The sequence below is a fragment of the Chelonia mydas genome, chromosome 27, assembly GCF_015237465.2.
Source record: "Chelonia mydas isolate rCheMyd1 chromosome 27, rCheMyd1.pri.v2, whole genome shotgun sequence".
Lineage (NCBI taxonomy): Eukaryota > Metazoa > Chordata > Testudines > Cheloniidae > Chelonia > Chelonia mydas.
The window spans coordinates 12642075-12659722 of NC_057860.1; the positions used below are offsets into that span (position 1 = coordinate 12642075).

Sequence of the window (17648 nt, forward strand, 5' to 3'; positions counted from 1 at the left end):
AGGGATGGAGCTGCACCACCGCCACCATCTTGGCCAACACCAGGGATGGAACCAGGCATCTTAACAACTAAAAGCATGAACTGCTCGAGCTTGAGAACCAGCCTGCACACCTTGTGCTGGAACAGACCCACATCCTCTGTGGGCTAGACACAGTGTGGGAATGCCTAATGCATGATGACCAATGGGTTATGGTAGCTCTTTTCTCCCTCAGAACTGCCCCGGCAAGGTGCTGGAGTGGCCTTGTGTTGCCAGATCTTTGGGGATGTCAGACCAGAGGCCTGGTGCCGGGCAGCTGCTGTTGTTATGGAGGGCTGCTGCTCTCGGCACAGCCGTGCAGGGCCGGGAAAAATCTGCGTGGGTGCTGTGAGGCAGATGGAAAGCTAAGACAGAGAACAAGCCAGCCCTGATACTGGACTGAATGTTCACTCCCTGGAGATGTGTTAGCTCTGGGGTCCTGGCCAAACATCACCCTAGGGAATTAAAACCCAACTGCTGATTCAACCGCGTGGGGGACTCTCCTTCACTTCCTGTCCTGCCCTGCTGCTTTGCGTGGCTAAACAGCTGGCCATCCCACCGACAAAGGGATTCATCTGCACTGGCATGGCCGAGGAGACCTGCTGTGGTGTGCTGTGATGCACATTAGGGCAGCTCCAGATTTGCCCTAACTTGTGTCCCTGCTTTAGTGACGCCCCCCCGGGGCTTTACAGGGGAGCAGAATCGCTGCGCTACAGATCTGCCTCAGCCACACCCCCTCCAATCTACCCCCAGCCCACTGCAGGATGCCCAAGGCTAGAGCGGGGCCTGTCTATGACGGGGATATTCTTCACTTCCCTATAGTGCCATTTGCACCAGCCTAGCTGGCACAAACGAGCCATCGTACACCGTCCAATCCGGCCCGACGCGCTCCGTGCTCGGGCTTTGTTGCTCAGTGGGGTGTGTCGTACTCCCCCAATGCAAGGTGCTGGCGATAGCTTCAGCAGCCGCAGTGCGACTGCTAGTACTGTTCACTGGCTCCCTGTCCCACAGCCGCCCTTTTGCAATGCTAGCCACCGTGTGGGCGCCCAGCGTGACTGAACTTTGAAGATGATATAAGAGAGAGAAACCACAGAAAGGTCCTGGATGATTAAACCCCATGCACCATTTCTCAGAAGCAATTCTCAGCGTCCGCCATTCGGCTCCTGTGGCAACTGAGCCGTCGCCGAGGCTCGCTCTGAAATGAATGTGGAGGGAGCTGGGAGACAGTGTGAGAAAGCCCAAAAGTGCCCTTTCTCCTTTTCTAGATGACAAAGGCTGTCTGCCAGCAGGGCGGACTCTGCACCGGTGCCTGGGAATTCATCTCGCAACTGAGGCTCTGCCCATGAGGAGCTCTGTGTGTGTGTGTGTGTGTGTGTGTGTGTGTGTGCGTACACTGGATAGGGGCCAGGGGAATTAGGAAATGGAGGGGTATACAGCTCCACAACAGGGGGCTAATATGCTTCTGAGCCACCTGTAGGACATGGCTCTCCTTTTCTATCCACTGACACTTGGATCCGTGAACCCCGTGAACCCTGTTCGCCAGAACTCAGGGCTCGGGACTGGCCATCAGCTCCGTCACTGACTCTCTCCATGACCATGGACAAGTCCCTTCCCTGCCCTGTGCCTCAGTTTCCCCCTCTGGAAATTGGATTTAGTAATAGCTGCCTCCTATGGAAGGGGAGGAGGATGAGCCAATCAGGCTCTGCAAAGGCCTGGAATGAAAGTGCAACACACTGACATGACAGGCTGCATTCTAGGGAAAGGTCTGTCTACAGTACTCATATGAGCCCTACTACCAGAGTACCCAAGTACTTCACAGACCGTAATACATCTATCTTCACAACACCCCTGCAAGGCAGGGCAGGGCTGTTGTCCCCATGGTCCAGATGGGCAATGGAGGCATGGAGAGGCCAAGTGATTTGCCCAAGGGTCCACAAGAAGTCTGTGGCAGAGCAGGGTCTAGAATCCAGGTCTGCCAAGTGTTAAACTAGTGTCCTAACCACTGGACAACTCTAGCTCGGTGTCTTGGGATGCTGCTCCCCTTCCCCCTGTAAGGCACTACAGGGGAGGCAGTATGGCCTAGTAGACAGAGCATTGGGCTGGGACTCAGAAGATCTGGGTGCTCTACTGCTGGCCTGCTGGGTGACCTTGAGCAAATTTCTTCTCCCTCACCGGGCCTCAGTTTCCCCACCTGCGGATAATAATAATGACTTTCTTTGGAGGGGGGGCGCTTTGAAAGCTACAGATGAAAAACACTATAGAAGAGGTAGGCATTGTCATTACCACAGGCTCTTATTTGGGTTGAATTTAGGTGGGGATGGAGGGCGAACAAGCTCAAGAACAGCTGCTGCTCCCGCCCTCCCCCCCAGCACGGGCCCACTGGACATGGAGTCCCAGGATACACGCTGCTGCACGTCTGAGACCAGTCAGCTCACCCAGGAGACAGCTCTGTGGCTCCTTTCTTTCTGGTTTTGTTTTGTTTTTAAAGTCAATGTTCATCAGAAAAAGTAGTCAGGGGACGACTGCCTCTGTCGCCATGGCAACAGCAGCCGCACCTGCGGGACCCAGGGTTCAGATCAGTGACATCAAAGAGCCGAGAAGCTGCAGAGACGCAGCCTCCCCCCAGTCTGTGGTTTATGAGAATTTGACTAACTCTCTCCACTCTGAGGGGCAGGGGCGAAGGTGGGGGGCGGTTTAACCCAGGGAAGAGAGAGAGACAGTGGGAACAATTGCTGTTACAGTGTTGCTAACGCGGAGCGTTCAAAAACCGTGGATCGGGCCCTGTAAAAATCATTACATTGGCTTAAAAATCATGAGGTTTTTTAATACCCCCACGCCACATATTTGGGGGTGTCTTTGCCATCTGGTGTTCGAGCACAAGGGTCAGGTTTTTGAACTTTGACCTGTAACCACCAGGGCTAGAAACTGATCCTTTTAAAAAAATTAAAAGCTGAGATCGGCGGCTTTATGCAAAGCATCAAATACCATGATACGATCATGACATTACCATGTCTCGGTTGAGGCAGCCATGAAACCCCTGAGTGCAACGAGCAGGTGGGCTAGAGTAAATAGAAGATAATAACCTAACATTGCTTTGTTGAAATGGTCAGGGACAAGCACAGTGAGGCACGAAGTTAGTTCACTTTGTGCACAAACAGGCTGTCCTTTAATGGAGTATGTGTAGACTAGGGGAAAAGCAGTCCCCAACGGCTGGCTGTCAGTTACCCTTCCATGCCTTTGATCCCGCTGCTAATAGCAGGGGGGCGGGCAGGGAGCTTGCCGTGAACTTTTACTATCTCTGGCTCTGCTGTGGGAGGAGGGACACTGGCAAGCGTCCTGTCTGCAGCCCTCCCAGAAATGGGAACTCAAACTACATCAGTGCAGGGGAGGCTGCCATTTATGAAAGGGGGAGGCCCCCTCTGGAAAGGAAGCAGTGAAAGGGGAGTGTGGGCTCTCTCTCCACCTCATGAATCATCACCAGCAATAGAGGTTGCGCTTGGAGCGTGATGAGTGGAGCTGGAGAAAGAAGGTCAGGTTTCAGGAGGGGCCTAGTTCAGTGTGAAAGCAGGAAGTTGCTGAGGGATACAAGCTGGCCCCTGCAAAGATCTCTCCCCTACCATTCTGCCTGCCTTCTGCACCTCTTATTGCTAACGATAGACACTACTGTCCAAATTCAGCCTTTTGGGTGACGTCTCTGCAATCACAGAGGGGATCCTGAGTGGCTGCATCTGCCCCAGGGACATTTGTCAGTGTTTTCCAATGGCGAATGCAGTGGGCCTGCTGAATGATTAGCACATAACTGTGTTGAGGACCTAGATGGAATGGGATCCAGTGAATTCACCTCTGCAGTGCTAGTAGAAGTCAAAAGCTGTTGCGAGAATAAGGGCGTCTGACCCTGAGACAAGCACACAAGCAGCAGATCTGCTGAGCAAGAAAGAGCCATTTTTATAGAGTCACTTTCCCCTGTTCTCCTGGGTGGAATCTTGCCTGGCTCTCTGTGTCCAAGCGGAACTATGGGTAAAATGCCAGCCCCATCAAAGTCAATGGCAAAACTCCCATTGGCTCAATGGGGCTAGGATTTCACTCCCGGAGTCCCAGTCGTGGCAGGGGTCAAGGAGAAAGTGACACTCCAGGAGACCACTGCACGTGCTGAAAGGGTAGATTATGGCAGGGGAGAGAGAGTGGGTTTTTTGCCTTCCCCTGAAGCATTAGGTGGATATCAGACTCGGTGCGCCACATTTGGGATTGCGAATCTTATGTTTTCATGGGAGCACTGGGCACCCTCTATTGGGGGAGTGTATCCTGCCTGTGATAGTCTAATACAAGGTTTCTCAACCTGTGGGTCACAACCTAAAATTGGATCTCCAGAACACGTCAAAGGGTCAAGGGTCTGCCTGGGCTCACCTCCCCACTCCGGGTGCTGTGACCTGGTGCAGCGGGTCATGCCGCCACTCAGGTTTGGCCCAGCTGCCCCTCTGTCATGATGATGGGGGAGGCAGGTGGGCCAAATTTGAGGGAGTGGTCGCAACGCCACTCACACAAATTTGGCCTGGCCAGCTGCCCCACATCAGGAGGCTGAGCCCAGCCAGTCCAGCAGGACAGGAGCTGGGAGGGAACAGTTGATATCACACTCTCTGGTAAGTATTGCCCCCACACAATGTACTGCACCCCCAGGCTGGACAACACCCCATCTTCCATACCCCCCATCCTGCACCCCAGGACCTCCGAATGGGGACCCCAAGGTACATCTCCCACAAAGACCCCTCTGTCATACCACCCTTCCGGATCCCCAGCTCTTCCTCCATTGCCACCCCAGCCCCTCCTGCCCCCCGACTCCTTCCTCCAACCTCCCCATCTTACTTACCCCCAGGACCCCAAATCCACCCACCCTTTTACCGTCTGCCCCCCATGGACATTTAGGGGTTGTGTGTTTTGGGGGAAAATCAGCTCATTGTCCTTCCCCCGGACCCCTCTGTCCCCATAACTTCCCCCAGCCTCTTACTGTCCCCCCACACCCCTCATTCCTTCCCTATCCCCCTCCAGAAGCCCCAACTTCATTCTCACTATACCCCCAGGTGCCCCAATCTCCCCACTTCACCTCCAAGCCCCCAAATCCCCCCTTACTCTCTGCCTCCCATGGGCCGTGGGGGGGCTTTGTAGTATTAGGGGGTTGTCTTATCTCACTGCCCCTCTCCTCAGTTGCTGGAGGGGGATATGCCCCAGCTGTTCACATCTGGATGGAGCATTTGGAATTTTAGTCTGAGACTCTCCCCCTCACTGAATCCTGCAGGGGGAAGAGCATCAGGTCTGGGGGAGCGGGGGATATCTCTGGGTTTTGACAGACCATGCATCAAGATTTACAAATGGGTCCTTCACTCCAAATGGTTGAGAACCACTGGCCTAATCGGTGTTTTCCCCTATTGTGATCCTATGCGCCAGACATTTGCATGGCCACCATCTTTCCTGCCTTCAGAACTTGTGAAAATCACTCCTTGGTCAGCCAGATAGGCAGAAGGCATCCTCCACCCCCCAACTTCCAAAGGTGCTAGTACACTCCCAGACCTTATTTGCTACAGATGGAGTGTCAACAAAGTTTTATGGTACACAAACCATGCATTTATCTTGTAATCTAAAGTGATTAATTAATGAACAATTCATTCACGGCTGCAGTGGAAATCAAAGGTCATGACAATAACAGGGACCATGCAATGGGGGGGAAAGGTTTGCTCCACTGGATCAGAGAAACCATCCATCAGAGTCTGCTTTCTTACCTCCGGTAGCTTCAAAGAAAGGAGGAGGAATCCTCATGCACCAAACAAATAGGTGAGGGGCCATCTGGAGAACAGAAAGTGTCCTAGCAACCTGACAGTTATACCACCTGCACCTCACGCACCCTAGGGAGCATGGGGCCTGCTTGTGAATATTCCCCACTCTTGAGGAGTAGGCTGTGAAGGATCATGTCAGACCCAGGCCCATAGGTCCTGCTCAGGCTGGGGCCACAGCAGCTCATGAGAATCAGTGGGAAAGGGGGCTAGTGGAACTGTAGCTCACAAAGGACTCTGCCCACAAAGCTCCTGACTGGGGGAGACATCTGTGGTCTGAGCACTGCCAGGGGCCCGATGGGTCTGGGTTGGGGACCCATGGGATTTGAGAAAGAAAAGGGGTAGGGAGGAGGTGGGGTCATGGGCCACTGCACCTTCTCTACACCAGCCTGCACGAGTGGGAGTAACCTGCAGTTCCCTCCTTGCACACGAGTAGGCAGCAGTGAGAGAGATTTCCCTATTTGAGGCACAATATCTTCAGCGCTCTATCATCCCCAAGCAGGGTTGTGGCATGAAAGATATAATCTAGTCCTAAATAGCTGAATGGACGTGTGCACAAACGTGTGGGTATATGTGTGCACAGGGGTGCGTGTATGTGTATTCATATATGTGGCTAGATCCGCAGATGATGTAAGTGGAGCTATGCCAGTTTACACTGGCTAAGTATCTGATCCATAGTAACATAAACCTTGGAGACAAAAATAATAAATTAACACAATGCTTTGCATTTTCATAGGTTCTAAGGCCAGAAAGGAATATTGCGACCATCCATTCTGACCTCCTGTATAATACAGGCTACAGAACTGCCCCAAAATAATTCCTAGAGCATATATTTTAGAAAAACATCCAATCTTGATTTTAAATTTGTCAATGATAAAGAATTCACCACTACCTTTGGAAATTACCCTCATTGTTAAAAATTGTGCCGTATTTCCAGTCTTGAATTTATCGGGTCTCAATGTGCAGCCTATTGGATTACGTTATACCTTTGTCTGATAGACGGAAGAGCCCATTATCAAAGATTTGTTTCCCATGTAGGTACTTATAAACTGTGATCGCGTCACCTATTAACCTGCTGTTTGTTAAGCTGAACATGTTGAGCTCTTTCAGTCTATTGCTATAAGGCAGGTTTTCTAATCCTTTAGTCATTCGCATGGCTCTTCTGTGAACCCTCTCCAATTTATCAACATCCTTCTTGAATTATGGAAGTGGACCAGAAATGCATACGATATTCCAGTAGTGGTTATACCAGTGCCTAATACCTATACCTTTACATTTAGCTGTATTACATTGCATATTGTTTGCTTGTACCCAGCTTACTAAGTGATACAGATCTCTCTATATCAGTAACTGTCTGCAGACTTTATCAGTGGTGATTTTATAAATATGTCATTCTCCCCAGTCATTCATAAATATGGTAAATAGTATGGGGCCAACAACCAGACCCTGCAGGACCCCACTAGAAACACATCTTTATAATTATAGTTTGAGACCAATCAATTAGCCAGTTTTTAATTCATTTAATGTACGTCATGTTAATTTTATACTATTCCAGTTTTCTAATCAAAATATTGTGTTGTACCAAGTCATACGCCTTACAGAAGTCTAAGTATATTACATCAACACTATTACCTTTATCAAATAAATTTGTTATCTCATCAAAATATATTAAGTTAGTCTGACAGGATCTATTACCCATAAAGGCACATTGATTGGCATTAATTCTTTATTAATCGAGTCCCATAGAAGTTGGGCCATTACCTTTCCTAGGATCAATGTCAGACTGACAGGCCTATAATTACTCAGGTCATCCCATTTACCCTTTTTAACTAGAAGCACAACATTCGCTTTCTTCCCGTCTTCTGGAACCTCCTCAGTGTCCCAAGAGTTATTGAAAATCAACATTAATGGTCCAGCAAGCTCCTCAGCCAGCTCTTTTAAAAGTCTTGTATGCAAGTTATCTGGACCTGCTGATTTAAAAATATCTAACTTTGAAATACTTATTTGCTTTAGCAAGCTAAAGTAGTGGTAGTTCATGTAGAGAGGTTTTAGCTTAGTAACTCTTGAAAGGAAAGTGTGTTCTTCTAAAAACAATTGTCTGCCGGGACTTTCCTTTCATTGGCGAGTCTGCATGTTACAATTGTTAGTTACTGTTCTGCACTCTCGCTCCCTGGAGAATTTCACTAGCTGCACAGGTGCAATGGTTTGCTGATATGCAAATGGCAATACAAATATAACCTTCCTCTGATGGAATGTCTCTATGTTAACCTCATGACAGCACATGGGCCAGGAAAAGGAGAAAGAGAGCGATTCCCTTGAGGGCCTTGGTCTGATAACTTGTGAAGGTAAACTTCCTTCGCCAGGGTGCAGTTTGTCTGGTATGGACCCGCTCTTGCCAGTGTGGTAACATGCATCCTTTATGCTTGACTGAACTGTTTTACATAGGGCTTGAAGTCAATGGGAGCATTCTCGTAATTGCTACTCACTGTAAGGGCGGCATGGGCCCATGGTTTTAGTGATTGTGTCCAGGCATTCTTTTTAACTAAGAGCTAGCTTTTCCAAAGAGCTCAGCAAGTTGAGTGCTGAGCTTTTTTGAACATGTGGTCCTTATTTGGGTGCCACAATGGGAGCTGGGCCAATTGTGGATGCTGAGCACTTGAAAATCTGGTCCTGTATGTGTAGTGATGGGGTTTTTTTTAACGTCTCCTAAATAGGGAATGATAACTGTTTGCACATCTATAGTGTCTTTCATCCAAGCAGCTCAACATGCTTTACAAACACTTAAGGGTCCAATCCTGTTTGCAATGAAGTCAATGGGAGTTTCATAATTAACTTCAGTGGAAACAGGCATAGCCTATATTTAAGCCTAGCAGTTTACCTTTCTCGCCACACACCCCAGTGGGGTAGATATTATTATCCCCCTGTAACAGAGTGATAGGGAAGCAAGTATTCCCAGGCCACATACAAATATAGCTTGAGAGGGAACTAATTTACAGTACATAAGCAGCTCAAACTACCTCCTTTGCCCACCTATAGTTAATGGCCCTGATCCAAAGCCCACTGAAATAAATGGAAAGACTCCCATTGACTTCAATGGGCTTTTGACCAGGTCCTAAAAACGCAGAAGAGGCAAGCAACATAAATTTACTTGAAGTGAATAATGTTTTGGTGTCCAAGGGCCTTGGAATGTACTGCTGCTAACTTCATTTGGAGGCGCTGAATCCTCCAGAAATGGAGGATTAAAGGACTTTGATCAGAGACTGCATGGCTCAAGGGGTTAGTGATAGGCTGGGAGACTTTTAGGGTTCCAGTTCAGATCCAGCCCAGGACATTAATGAGTGACCCAGTTACCATGTGATGACCATTCAGTAGCCTACATGGAATGAGTCTGGTGATCTTTGTATGGTTTCCAGTGAGTAGCTAGCTGAGTGTTTCACTAATTGGCCTTCTCACTGGCAGTCTCTGCAGAGAGACCAAAGACAGAACGTCTGTCACCACTAGCCCTGTTACCTTCTGCGAAATAGGGTAGAGACAGTCTTGCAAAAAGCATGAGCACATTAAAACATTCAAATGATGCGGTTTAATGCTGTGTACACTTTTTTAGGATTTTCATGCATTGTAAAGCATGTTTGAACACTACAGGCAAAATGACTTCTTCCATGTTCTATCACAATTACAGTATATCAAAAGATAAGGATCTCTCTGTCCTAACATCAACTCAACACCTTTATAAACCTTATGTTTATGTGTTTCTGGTTCCAGGCACATGAATATTTTTTTCCATTGTCAAAAGAATTATTTTTATTAAAAGAAAAGCCACAATGAAGATACATTAAAAATTAAAACAGAATTTGCTTCTTAACATTTTGCTCACTGTTCTAAACCTGCCAGTACTGCTACATTTCAAAAACTGGAAATTATTTAGACAATTCTTTAAGGCTTAGTGTGAAAGTTTCGCAGCAAAATGGGGAAACCATTTACAGTTGTTTAGGTTTTACTGGGTGGTAGGAAGGAAGTCGGTGACTCTAAAGAAGAAAATGCATTGACTTTTTCTTTTCTCTCTCTTCTGTTAAGCTGGTCCAGTTTATTGTGGTGAAAAGTGTCAAGAGGGAATGAAATAAGTGTGAACAAGTGTGAAGTTGTTAAAACAGGTGCTAAAAAAGGGCCTGCTGGCTGTCCTAGTATTAGCTTGAAATGCTACTTCTTCCACAACTTGTTACTGAGGCTTCCCTCTAACTGATCTGCTCGAGAGCAGTGCTTCTCAAGCTATCTGACGTGGGGGAACGGCAATTTTTTTTTCCAATGCGTGCACAGACCGGCAGCCGGTCCGCAGACCACCACTTTCAGTAGCACTGCTCTAGAGAGTAAGGTGCAGCTCTAGTCTTTCAGAAACTCCTGGATACTTGCGCCTTCCAAAGAACTCCCCAGGGGCATAGAAGACTAAAGTGTTTGTTCTTCAAGCACTTTTTAAAAAGAATCTGGGAACTATGGGCTGAATGTAACCTTCACCCCACTGGTTTTTTGGTGCAGAAAGCACTAAAGGTAGCAGAACTGACACAGTTCCACTTCCTGAGGTGGAGCAAGCCAAGGACTAGTTGTCATGGGGAACGCTACACCATGTGCTCACCGCATAGTTCTATTCCACAGTGCCAGCAATACAGAAGGAAGGAAGGAGGCAGGGGCATGGCAGGCACAGGCTCCGACTAAATAATGGAGCTACCACTACAAGAATCTACAGGTCTAAACATCACACCCAGGGGCACCAGCTGTTACTACAGCCCTTCCCTGTAACAGTGGCAACAGATTAGCCACCCAACCACTCCACACTTCTGGATTAAGGGGGAGAGTAGTCCTTTCCATTTTAGGTATTTCTATACTGCCCCTCACTCTAGTAGCCAAGTGCCTTTAAAGGCCTGTGCAATGCCTATTTAGGCTTTGCATGAAGAGCGTGAAGGTGAAAAGCCTTTGACCCTATAACAATGTAAAGTCACTTAAGGTCACCGGGCAGTATGTGTAGATAAATGGAATTTCTATTCTTCAAATCCACTGCTAACATTTACAGTGTACTTTATTTTCCACTGGCAAATCAACTAGTGGGGTTCTTGGTCCCTGTGAACTATCTCCAATGCCAACCAGGCTTCAGTAACATAGAGCCAAAAGAATGGAGATTCTTAAAACATTGGGTGACAAAGTAAGGGCCAGACTCTGCCTTCAGAAATATGCACACAAAAGTCCCAGAAAATTTGGTAGGAATTACTTGTGTATATCCCAGGGCAGAATTTGGCCTGTTATTCATCTTTATGTGCCTATCTTTGATTTGCTTGGAACGCAGGGAATGTGCAGTCTAAATCCAAAAGGTCAAACAAGGCTCCTTTTTTTGTATATATATAATTTATACTGATATAGTTTTTCCACAATTAAAAAAGAGTAGCCTATATTATAGTTAAATCTCTACATTTAACAGAGTTATATTAAGAAAGTATTTAACATGCTGTTAACCACAGCCATTAAGCTCATTCTTGAGGGTATAACACATAACCTGCATATTGACCATAAATGTCATCACAATTTCTTGATTTATAAATATGAAATATGATAGATTAAAGCTTAGTAAGACAAAAATTCTCAACATTTGGAAGCTAGGGGCTGCCTATCTGAATTAATTTGTCTTAATTAAATACAAAAATTTATTCAACATATAGAGCATTATTATTACGTGTGTTTTGTAGCATCTAAAACCACCAATCAGGGATCAAGGCCCCATTATGCTAGGCCTTTTACAAACACAGAATTGCATTACATCTATTTGTTATATCTGCTGAGACTTCTTTAGCAATTACAAATATTAGATATTCTTTTTGTAGGTCTGTCCTTCAAAAATTCAATAAAATATTAAACAAAAAATAAAATTTATTCCTTAATGATACAATACAATTTGAAAAACCATATCAATGTTTTGTATGTGTGCAATTTATCAGTTAGTACAACAAAGAATTGACTGAGACAGAGAAAACTGTTGATCAGGCTGCATTTCAGAAAAATGTCTATGCAAAATGTGTTTTCATACTGAAATCAACTGAACCAGCAGTGTTAAAATAGGCCAGTAGAACAAATTAGGCTAGCAACAGTTTGCAAAGGTTTTTCATTTTGCAGTTCAGGTAATTTTGCAAGGTCATCAATGGGTTTTTCAACTCCGGCGTTTGAACTCTTTGCAGCAGGGGTTGGCAAAATGTATCTTGCAAACTAAATGTGACTCTCAGTAGCCAACATTGTGATCCACCTTCTTTCTGATAAACAGACATGGCCAAAACAGACTACTTGCTTCACCATGCAATCTTTCCTCTTGATCCAGTGGAAGGCTGCTGAGATCAAGATGGAGCACTGCAAGATGCGATCTTTAGTGTCTGTGAGCTACCTCTCCATATTAAAGATGAAGTAAGCGTCAATCTGCTCAATTTTATGCCAATTAGGGGGCAAATCCTTTTAAATTAGGGGGCAGATCCTGATTTAAATGGAAAGCAGTGGTGCTCAGCACTTTGCAGGTGTGGGCCTTATGTACTCCTCAAGCTTCAGTGCCAATATGTGACCAACGCAGTCCTGGGCCCAAGTGGGAGTAGTCCCAAACACACACTCATGAAGTTAATAAGGATTTACATGTCAGATAAAAGGTACTCATTAAAATACACTGCTCATTGGGCCCAGAAAATGGCTATGAGCAATTTATTTTGGTGCAGTGTATCTTAACAACACTTCTTTGCCTGAGTAGTGGTGAGAAAAGTCTGCCTACTAGGGGAAGATACTGTGAAACCTCTTTCAAAAAAACTGTGAATGTAGCTCGAATTGAACTTTTCACAGGCGCAGTGGTTGATTGCTCACTTTATCTGGGAAATAATGGGTGGGTAGGTGGTTGAAGCCCTGCCTAGCTGAACAATAAGTGAAGAGTGGGAAAGTAAATTCTGGGCAAAGTAATCTTCAAGGATCCTATGGTGGAGTGAGAAAGAAGCTGGTGGTATTTGATGTAATATACATGCAGTCATTCAAGGTGTTTCCTGTGCTAATGACTAGGTAACACTTCACTATTTGCACTTTTTCTTATTAATCTTTCTAAATGATTTTGTTTAACCCTAATGAGAACCATTTTTTCTATGGTGTACATATGTATTGATCATTTTCCCCATGAAAATACAGCCATCTTTAGAATGAAATGTAGAAACTGTTTATCAGCTCACAGTAATTTAGGACAGGAAATAAAGAAGAATACAGTATGTTTCTGCCCCACCCTTTTTAGGCAACCTCCTATTGTAAGAGACCCACTCCACAGTATTTCCAAATATACTGAGCATGAACCTAATGTCCTCTATCTGATTTACAGATCTTCTGTAAGTCAGGAGTAACTCAACTGAAGAGTTTTGTAGTAGTGCTGCGGCATGGGTGTGTTTGAGAGGTAGGAGGGGCTTCCACTCAGCTCACTAAAAATGTCCCTGGTAATCAGAAGTTTTCTACCACAAAGGGATTAATAAAAGTATTTTACAAATATGTATCTACAAATTGAACACAAATGGACAAAAATATCTTCCCCACTCTGCACAAAATATATATATACACATACACTTAGCACTTATATAGTACTTTTCAACTTCATAGCATTTTACAAACATTAATTTTATTAATCTTCACACATACCCCTATCAGGCAGAGAAAATATTATCATTCCCTTTTTACACGAGGAAAATAAGTCAGGGAGAGGTGAAGTGATTTGTCCAAGACCACAGAGGGAGCCAGTGTTAGAATTCTGTATTTCCTGACACTCAGTCTGTGTATTCAGAACACTAGCTCCCACTTTTGCTCCATGGAAAAAAGTGAAACATTACACAGCAGTTGACACAACACTGAAAAAGTACAAAATAAATGCTCAGACCAAATACCCACTGGATGAAAAAATCCAGCAGAACACATCTAACTCTACATTATATAAAAGATTTTAAAAAAATAAACATACACTCAGCAAAATTATCATATTCACATCTTCAGCACAGTGACTAATAATACAGCTGCAGAACAATGATTAGATTAAAAGAACTATTTTAAAAACTGGCTTCAAAGTAATCGCAAATACTCATTTTGCAAAACAGCACATTTCACTCCAAGGGATATCCCCATGTAAAACCAGAAAGTGTGATTGAATTGTCCGCTCCCACACATTCTTACATGAAGATTCTCACGGTAGCTAGTGCAAATTTTTGCCAGGACACTATGATTCTACTTGGCAACGCTAAATCCAAAATATATTGAGTCAACTTCTATGCTCATCTGCGCAACCACCTGGCCATCAGTGAAGTTACATGGGTGTAAATGAGGGTAGCATCTGATCCAATAAATTTTGAGCCTAGTGCTCCTCTCACAAAGGTGTAACACCAGTGAGAGGAGACTCGGGACCTTTATTTTCACATTCAGTACACTGTCATTAGAAAATTGCTTTCTAAATCAAAAAGTTTTCTTGTTATTTGTTCTATATGTTATCGTCTCTGTTCTCTCCCTGAGTTATAGTAACCTCAAACTGCCCAATCCTTCAGCCCTTAGATAAGCAAAAATCCCATTTGCCTTAATGAGCATTTTGTCTGCCCATTGCTATTTTAGAGACTGCTCCTGCACCAGGTGAAGTCAGTGTGAGTTTGCTGTTGATGTCAATGAGAGCAGAATCGGGTCTTGAGTCTCATTGCAATTTTGTTCTGTTAGAAAGACACATACTTGATCCATTAATGAAAAGCAGGATTTCCTCCAGAATTTAGGGGCAAGCCAACAAATGGTCTCAATGGGTATCCCAAAAGCGTACAGTTACAAAAACTAAAATGCCAAATAGCTCACATGGCTTATTTTGGTATTACTGAGTAAGAGGTGAGGTGGGGAGAGACTTTAAAGAAAGTGAACAGAGTGGAGTAAGCAAAAGCAAAGTGTGGTGAGACAACACACTTTTAAGACTTTGGGGAAAACATTTAAAAGTTATTTGATACAATCTCCCCAGATATGTGTTTTCTGTGTTTCAATAATTTGGCCATTTTAGGAATACCTCAGGAATTGAAACACTAACAGAAAGTGTCTCTTGTGTGTTATTGGCTGGAATACAGTGGTTCTGAAAGGGCAGTAAGGATGGACAAACTTTTTTTATGAGAATTATGACATCAATATTTGACTTTATATTTCACTCATAATACAGCTAGATGGCCATTTTGCTATTACTGGAAGCAAATGTTCTAACAAAAATACATGTTAAAATATTTAAAAACATCTTAAGTTGCTATAAATTTTCACAAAAATAAAGTTCATACAAAATCTGTATCTGGCTATCTTTGGTATTTATATATCGTGCCAGTCACCACAGTATCTAGGCACAGATGCTACAGAATACTGCATTTTGAGTAACAAATAAAAAGCCCCATCAGTACTTTGCTACTACAAGGGACACTAACACTTTTAGGATTGGCACAGAAAAATATTTAAGCAATTTTTTTAGTCAAATTTAAAAAACAAACAAATCTAAAACAGATCCTTTGGTCTCTTGGAAAATCAATCCTTTTACTTCAGGACCACTCTGTGCTCTCCTCGTGCTATATGTGAGGAGAACTCATATCTGTCTTGGCTTCTGTACCCACACATGTTGCATTCGAAAGGATCACGGAATCCGTGGCATCCCATATGAATGGTGAACATCACATAATCCAAAAACAAGACACGACAATGGTCACATCTGTAGACCCCGATGACATCACCTTCCTTATTGATAACCTTAAAGGCATCACGTGGGCATATGGTTGGTGGCTTGATTATGTCATATGGTCTTGGGAGCTCCTTCAAGGATTGGAGGCCATTGCGGACCTGGGAGGGGATCATTTGGTTTTGATGGTAGGTGTGATTCTGACGCTCCTCATGGTTGCTATCAGTATCTGTGGAGTCTTGGCCACTGTTGTTTGGGGAAAGGCCTCTGTCAGAAGACAAACTTTTGTCTCTAAGGTGGGCATGACTCTTCTCTGTATCTTGTGGATTGCCATTTGACATTTCAGAGCGGGTGAGCGGTATGGGATACAAGCTGCTGATGACAGGGACCATCTCAGAAGTGGGAGCTGGTGGGGTTTGTACAAGCGGACGCAGTGCTTCTGCTCCAAGATAGCTGATCGCATTATTTATGGCCTGGTCCATCATACGTCCTTGCATCATTTCACTTTCCTTTTCATACAAGAAACTGGAATTGTAATTAATGTCAAAGCTATGTCGCTTCTCACCTACAAGAGAGGAAAGAAACTGAATTACTGAGTGGATTGTAAAAGTATTAAAACTCTAGGATCCTTTTCTAAATAGCAGTAGGCCCTGAAAAGGAAACAGATTTGAATTTAGCTATATGCTCTTTGGGGCAGGGATGCTGTTTATGTAAGTAAATTGACTTTTTGAAGCACAAGCCCATAGGAAATGGAGCAATAGAGAAGTTAGTTAAGCAACTTGCTGGCCAATCCATCACTGAGCTTGATGGTTCTGGGATTTAAGGAAAAGAATAAAATTAGGAAAGCTCGTCAAGGATTCATTTCCTTCATCTTTACAGAAAATCATGTGAAAACTGATTCATGAAAAATAAAACAGGCAAAAAGGTCAATTAGTCAATAAACAAAATCCACAGCAGGTCCTTAAGGTTTAGAACATTCCCTCTAGCTCTTTGATTATCTCCTGAGAAATTGTACTCGTCTGTGACGGGGAGGGTAAACTGGCCACTGTCAGAAAACAGTATACTGGGCTAGATGAATCCGTGGTCTGACCCAGTATGGCTGTTCTTATATTCTTATACCATTCATTGATAGATATAGATATGGATTTTATATAAATATATGATGTATTCCCCCCTTTACTCATCTCTTTCTAAATTAAGTAGTTGGAAGGCCCCTTCAATAAGATTACATAGGCATAATTCTGGGACGACTGCACTTAAATCTTTTTACATTTCTTTGCATGGGAGCCCTCATTTAAGCTTTCTTTTTGCAGCTCTTTTGTTCTTATTGGGCCTGATTCTCCATGATGTTACTTGGGTGTGAAACTGTAGAAGTACATTGGAGAATTACGCCCATTGTATTTTAATACATTAAAATTAACAAGAATTTATGCATATTCCCAACCTAGACTGTGGCATAATATAGCTCCCCTTGGACTGGAATTGTTTCCTTTTAACTCTGTGAAGGATCTCGGATAATACAGTATTGAAAGCCATATAAGTAGAAATAATGTATTCTTTTGGAACATTACATTACATAGGGCTAGATTTTGAGGATCTCTAATGCAGTCACACAGGGGAGCAAAGCCCACCTCTGCCCTGACTATGTTAACGCTGCACACATTGTACTCAGCCAAGCATCAAGGGAATGGGGAGAGAGCAGAGGGGCTACACAACTGAAACACTCCTCATACCCCTGCTAGCAAGGTATGGGACAAGGAAGGTTACTGTGGGTGGAGCCATGACCCAAACCCTTTGTGTGCCAGGTGCAAGGAAGGAAGAAAGCTGCACTCCAAAAAAGACTGAAGTAACTCTTTTGTGGATGTCTAGAAATAAGTAACTGAATTCTGTGGTTTAAATGAAACTTACAATCTTTCATAGTTAAGAAAATGGACAAGCCTGAATGTTCACATGCAAGTGACTTGCAAACATCAGATCCACTAATCTCTGAGTTACGGTAACTTGAATAGTACAGATGTTTATCAGTCACCTGTAGACACTATGACTCAATGTATATGAAACTCACCAGGTTTCACTGCAAAGACAGCAAAACCAGAAGC

General features: G+C 44.4%; 1 protein-coding gene across 5 annotated transcripts in view; it reads right to left on the minus strand.

Moving 5' to 3' along the window:
• Positions 1 to 11729: 11729 nt before the first annotated feature.
• IKZF3 (IKAROS family zinc finger 3) overlaps positions 11730 to 17648 on the minus strand; it is a 65515-nt gene continuing 59596 nt past the window's right edge. For all 5 annotated transcript variants that reach the window (XM_043536768.1, XM_043536769.1, XM_037886938.2 and 2 more), the window contains one exon: positions 11730 to 16114. In XM_043536768.1, the coding sequence (XP_043392703.1) occupies positions 15411 to 16114 (704 nt within the window). In that variant the 3' untranslated portion in view covers positions 11730 to 15410. The remainder of the gene's footprint in view (positions 16115 to 17648) is intronic.